The sequence below is a fragment of the Arachis ipaensis genome, chromosome B04 (genome assembly GCF_000816755.2).
Source record: "Arachis ipaensis cultivar K30076 chromosome B04, Araip1.1, whole genome shotgun sequence".
Lineage (NCBI taxonomy): Eukaryota > Viridiplantae > Streptophyta > Magnoliopsida > Fabales > Fabaceae > Arachis > Arachis ipaensis.
The window spans coordinates 120838055-120844633 of record NC_029788.2 but is presented as its reverse complement, the minus strand read 5'-3'; the positions used below and the strand labels follow the sequence as shown (position 1 = coordinate 120844633).

Genomic DNA, 6579 nt, shown 5'->3' with positions numbered 1-6579 from the left:
ATTTGCCTAAAAGACAAAAAATCTCTTCACAATTTAAAAATTTTTAATTGATTTTTCACTAATCAAGTATTTGATCTAAGTGACTTTTATAAATTATGACTTATTGATATATCAATGACCATTTAAACTAATTATTTAAATAGAGATTAATTAAATTTTTTTTAATTATGTAGGAATATTTTGTCTTTTAAACAAATAATGAGAACTGATAAACTAATAAATCAAACATCAAATGTTATCACTTTGTTCATCATATGCTTCTTGTATTATGGTGCATCCATTTAAGCCACTTTCATTTTCACTCCTACCCAAATACCCATCATGCTCTTCTTGGCCACACCAAATAATGTTTAAATAATGTTTCAAAATCACAACAACATCTTCACAAGTGTTCTGTCCCCCTTTTGCTTGCTTTATAACTAAATAATGTTATGCAATAATATATAATAGTGTAAATGTAAATGTATAAAATTATATATTAACTTGTGGCTATGCTATATACACACCTTATTATATGATTTATTCCATACTTTTCAACATATACAATGGATAAAAACAGTCATAACTATTTAATTTATAATTATATATAGTTGATCTAAAAAAGATAAGAGTATTTTTAATTTTTTATCTATAAACCATAAAAGATGAGATAAGCCTCAATGTAGTCCCTGAAGTTGCACTCGAGCCTCAAAATAGTCCCTGAACTTAAAAGTTCCTCAGAGTCATCCCCGAACTTGCAGTCCGGGACTCAAAGTTGTCCTTCCGGCAATTTATGGACACATGGCGCAACCGGAAAGCTTAGCTGGCAGCGTCGTTGACATGTAGGACTCACAACGGCTAGCTGATGTGGCAGAGTAAACTCTTCCGACTCAATTTGGTCCCTCAAGTGAAGTTAAAACCCTAATTCCCAAATTTCAAGGCCACATTGTTCACTCTACTCTCTTCTCGTCGGTGCTGTGTTCTTCTCTTCTCCCTCTCTGAAACCCGTCGGTTATGGCTAGCACGAGCAATGCAGCTGGGAGCTCGAACAACCCACGATCATTTGGAAGCATCATGAGGAGAATGAACAGAAACAGAGAAGCTCGTTTGCCAGAATGGTGTGCCTGCAGGTCGAGACCAGTGCTGCGATGGTCAGGGACGGATTCTAATCCAGGAAGACCGTTCCTGGGTTGCCCAAACTACAATGTAAGTATTGTTGTTGTTGATTGCTGTATTTATGGATATAAATTTTGCTGATTGAATTTTCTTTGATGTGCAGACAGTGGGTAAGAAATGGTGTGGATTGTTTTTGTGGGTTGATAAAGTTTTGGAAGATACCATGCCATGTGATGATATGTAAAATCCCCACAATACCCCTTGTTCCTCTTTTTTTCAAACCAAACCCTAACCCTCTTCTAACACACTCACTCACCTCTCACTACCGCACACACTCTCACTCCCCTCACACCCGCTTCCTCACAGCACGCACACCCAGACTCTGACGGAAAAAAGAAAGAAAGAAAAAGGAAAGAGAGAAAAGGGGAGACTGCGAGAAGAGAATGGAGGAGGAAGGCGGGAGCTGTCCACGCCGAGCCACCATGCGAGGAGAGAGAGAGTCGCACCTCATCACCGCCGGCCTGGAGCACGCCGTTCGTGTCCCGTCGCGTTGCCGCCAACCGCGTCCAGCTCGTTGCAGTTGCATCGCCATCAGAGGCCAAAACCGAGAGAGGTGCGTCCGAGAGGAGGGACGAGTGCGAGAGAGGAGACGCGAAAAAAGGACTACCGCTGTTCTGCCTCGCCGCCGTCGAACTGCTACAGCCGCCGTGCCTTGTCTTCGTCGCCGCTAAGCTTCAACTACCGCCATCTCTGTTGGGGGTCACCGTCATTGCTGAATGAAGAGGGAGAGTTTGAGTCGGCCAGTGAAGGGAGGAAGAAAGAGTCGCGATGGAGGAGCCGTTCACCATCGTCGCGTCTGTTGTTGCCATCAACGGAGCTCGTCGTCAGGGGAGCATCACCGACGTCACTACTAATGAACCGTCTCCGTCCCTGTTGTGATCTTGCTCAGCCCTACGCCCCCTTCATTCTTGTCTCTAAATCAGCACAATTTTTCCCCTGTTCTGACTCCATGTATGAAACTGTAACGCTTCCACCTTTACTCTGCTATATTTTCTTCTTTTCTTACATGCTCTGGTTTTAATTGCGATAATATATCTCTGTTTTAGTACTATCGCCCTACTTTTGTTGCGTTTCTACTGGAAATTATCTTGAGTACTGGTATTAGTGCTATCATGGAACGGTTGGAGCTGTTGATGTTATGATTACATCTGCGATGTAGCCGTGGAAGTTGCTGCCACCGCCTCGATCCAAATTCTGCGCTCATTCATTTCATTTTACGTCAATCCTCCTCACCTTGGATTCTGGCACTCCGGGTTCGATATCTTCAGTCCCTTAGGACCATGTTGTGAGTAGGCTTTACATTTATAATGGTTTGGTTTTACGTCTATAATTATTTTGATATATGGGACTTTGAACTTAGTTATACTCACAAAAATTATTATCAAATGATTTTAAATTGGTTTTACTAATTGATTTATTAGAACTAAATATTTATCCTTGTGAAGCTCATTTTAATATGCACATGAGACTATATATTTTTATGAGACTATATGTATGTTTAAAAATAAAAGTTTATATTATCTTAAAGCATTTGGTTTTATTTGAATATGTATTTTTGAAGTATTGAAATTTGGTTGGTACTCACTTATTTTGGAATTGTGAAATATGGTTGAAATGCCTTAAGATTGAGAAAATATGATTGAATATGATTCGGATGAGAAAGTATTATCTAATTTGATTTGATTCGATACCTTATATATTTGAAAGATCAAAGATTTGTTGTATTTGAAATTATATGTTTTGAATTGGTTTGGGAGGCTCGTATTAGAAAACCGTAGTTAACCGCGGTTATGACGTTAACCTAGATGCATCTGGCTCAGACCTCAGCTAGCAGGGGCGTTGCTAGCCTAACGTGTAGGCCACATGTTGGATCTGTTATTCCGTACGGACACACGAGAGGAAAGGGCTACCCTTAGAGGTGGAGCCGCCTAAGTGTGGACTATTTGATTTTATTTCTGTATGAGAACTCTCTTATTGATTCACATATTCATATAAATTATTATTTTCTAACTAAAATTATTTTTATGATAATGTTTATATGGTCTCATGTGGATTATAGATGTATTGTCTAGTCACTGGGTTGCAAAACTCATTCCGTTTTTCTAAAAATATTTTTCAGGAACAAATACTTGAATGTGTGAGCCTTCTATTTAAGAGTAATAATCTGCAATTGGTACTTCATTTTTGTTGAGTTCTTAGACATCATATGCTCCATATGTCACAGGCAGGATCCATCCATATCTATTTATTTTACCTTTTATTAAAAATATGAAATTATTCATTTTAGAAACTGTAAATTTCTTTAAAATATTTGTAACTTTCTTATTTAATTTATATTTGAGTCTGATAGGCTTGCTAGGGAACTGTTTCCTGAGCGCCGGTCATGGTTCATTTTGAGCCGTGACAGAGTGGTATCAGAGCTTAGGTTTAATCTGTGTAATATGGAGCAAGTGTCCTATGATAGGATCACAATTGTATAAATAGAAGCGCGCCTATTTGTACAAATTGTGGCACTATCAAAGGCCTATAGGAATGTCCTCTTTGTCCTCTATGTCATTGTTATCTTCTGATTATTGAGAGCATGCATCCTCTACCGCTTCTTACTACTCTTGTCCTTTTGTACCCAATCTTGACATATCCTTTGGTAGATTTTCTCGAATGTGTTTTTGCAAGGGTTTCAGTTTTGGTTCTGGTTTGCGATTTCTTTCCTAGCTAGTTCTAATTTTCTCCGATTTTGTGAATGTTTGCTTTAATCTTCTTCGTCTTTGGGTTGTTCTCTATGATTCCTAATGTCAATAGTTCATGAGTTACTTAATTAAAAGATTCGATTTATGTTTGTTGTGAATTACCATCTGATTTCCTTATAGAATTGTATTTGTATTTGTGGATTGCATGAATTTGCTGAGTTTCTGATCGAGATGCTTTGTTCTGGATTTGATAAGCGATATTGAGATTTTCCTTCTTATGTTGATGATTTTTGAAGCTAACATAATTTTGATTAGCTTTTGATTCTTTTTCAAATCAATAATTTTGAAAACAGCTATTTAGTTGCTCAAGAATGACTATGTGATGAAACATATGAATAGAGTGTTATTGTTGTTTGTTCGATTGCTGATTTTCTTTGCTTAAGTGTAGTGAATTATTTGAGTGATAAGTTAGCTGGATCAAAAGTCTTTTTCGATCTAGAAATTTAGTTTTGTTTTTCTAATTTGATGATTTGTTTCCATTATGGTACTTTGTTGCTGAATATGAATTTTTGTCACGGAACTACTTCCTGCTTGATAAGTTGAGAGAAAGATTGTGAACGCTTACCTTTTGGTTGGTGATTATAAGATGAATTTTGCTTTTGAGTATGATCTGAAACCTGAGAATTTTTTTAACCCCTTGTTTTTCTGAAAATTTTCTTATTTTCAACCATTGTTCTTATTCTCAGAGGTTTAGGGAGATTGGTTTTTTTTATTTGTAGTGCCTTTGTGATATTTGGATTGTAGATCTTAGAGATTGGAAAGAATTGTTGACGATTTTTGATAAAAAAGACTAGATATCTAATTTCTTAAAGCAAAATAAATTACTTATACGAATTTTTTTCTTTATTATATTCAACTAATTATTATAAACCATGCTTTCTTATTATGTACCCCTTAATAACTCTAGTTTTAAAATTATCTTATTTCTCAACGAAACTTGATGTTTCATGAATTACATTTGGTTGGGTTTGTGGAATAAAATAGTATAAGTAAAATTATGTACATACTTGAGCTATATAATGATACTTTAAATTAAATTTTCACTAGGATTGAAAATATATTATTTATTTTAATGTGATAATATAGAATTTTTGTGAACTTTGTTGCTTTTAAATTTATAAGTGGGAATCAATATTTAAAACAACTTGAGATTTTATTAGGACAATCATAATATATAGAGACTATTGTGGTAAATTTTTCAACAAGTTAGGATTTTTTTATTGAATGATTAGTAATTTGAAAGTCTTTTCTCTTGTAACGAAGTTATTGCTAATTTTATTATTAGTATTATGGAGTATTTACTTGAATATTTCCTTGCTTTACATCTTAATCATTAGCTTCTTTGTCACGATTATGGAAGCTCTGTTCTCTTGCTTTGCACTCATTTAAGTATTTAATTATTATAATTCTTGACTCTTTGCGAAGTTGTTAAAGTATTTCAGCATTTGGCGTTTTGATTTCCATCATAATGTATTTTATACATAAAACCCCACCATTTCTTTAAGCTTTTTCTTTCCTTTTTCTTTTGAGAAATTTCTTTTACAAAGATTTCACATCTTCCTCCAACCATTGATGATTATATGCTCCTATTTTTATTTTATTTATTCTTATGCATATTAAAATTTTAAGAGCCATTAATATCGGTTGAAAACTGCTGCAAAGCAGATATAGATATTTGTCTATATAAAATGTGCATCAGTGTATGCATAATGACTGGTTTACAATTGGTAATTTATAGTTTATAGTTGTTGTTCTTGATTATAGGAAATCATTTAACTTTATTTTATAATAATGACAAAAATGAGTTAAATATATAGGTGAATTTTGGCCTTGGGAATAATGAGATGATTGCTTACATTTTCTCATTATGTTTTACGCTATTTATCTTTTATTTATAGTCAAAAGCTATTAAATTTTATTCTAGTATACTTAGTATTCAAGGTTATGGCAATAATTATTTCAAATGGCCTTTGTCAAAGAATTCTAGATAAGAGAAAATGAGGATGTTAATTTTTGTGACAATTACTATTTTTAATTTTCATAATTGTACAATTGTCTTTCTAAAAGGTGCGGTCAAATCTTCTATTTGTTGTTTTGCTTTGTCCCTCTGTTATTGCCTTTGTCTTGTTACTTGGAATTTGGATTTATAATTGTTGTGGGTATTTTATTTACGTTGTATATTTGTTGCTGTTTAGTTTTCCTTACCTATAGTGCTGTTGCTTCTTATTGTTTTCTTTAACTTCATTTGTCCTATTGTTCTTATTATGCTCGACAAATATTATAAAAATTTTAGGCCTTGTATGTTCTTCCTCTTCTTTGATTCTAAAAGATTGTGTTTCTAGTCATTCTCTTAAATCTTTGTGAATATTACCGTTGATTTTAGTGGCCATCTCTTGTAAACTTCGTACTTCTTTGGTCCAACATAAACTTGTTTTGACTTCATACACCATCTTTTCTTTTATTTTTCTATCGAAGTTTCTTGATTCAGATTTCCTTGCTAAGATGCGATTGATTCTCTTTTTGGCATGCTTCACTGTTTTTGTATATCCTTGTTTAGTTGCGATCCTACGCATCTCCCCGAATTCTTGCGAACACCATCTGTGATGTTTGCTCTTTTCTGCATAAGTTTTGAATCCTTTTAAGCAAACTCGTGTTTGTTTCAATGTCACGTGCGATT

The 6579-nt window shown here is 34.4% G+C and overlaps 1 protein-coding gene across 1 annotated transcript; it reads left to right on the top strand.

The window, feature by feature from the left end:
• LOC107635081 lies at window positions 994-2441 on the top strand. Its single transcript, XM_021122603.1, has 4 exons — window positions 994-1185; window positions 1259-1335; window positions 1429-2116; window positions 2202-2441. The coding sequence occupies exons 1-4, from the start codon at window positions 994-996 to the stop codon at window positions 2295-2297; spliced, it is 1053 nt and encodes a 350-aa protein (XP_020978262.1). The 3' UTR covers window positions 2298-2441.

Excerpts from the sequence above, each read along its gene's own strand:
- LOC107635081 (XM_021122603.1), top strand. The coding sequence starts at position 994 with ATGGCTAGCACGAGCAATGCAGCTGGGAGCTCGAACAACCCACGATCA. Across the intron at positions 1,186-1,258 it reads TGGGTTGCCCAAACTACAAT|ACAGTGGGTAAGAAATGGTG; the intron begins GTAAGTATTGTT and ends TTTGATGTGCAG. Across the intron at positions 2,117-2,201 it reads CTGACTCCATGTATGAAACT|TACTATCGCCCTACTTTTGT; the intron begins GTAACGCTTCCA and ends TCTCTGTTTTAG.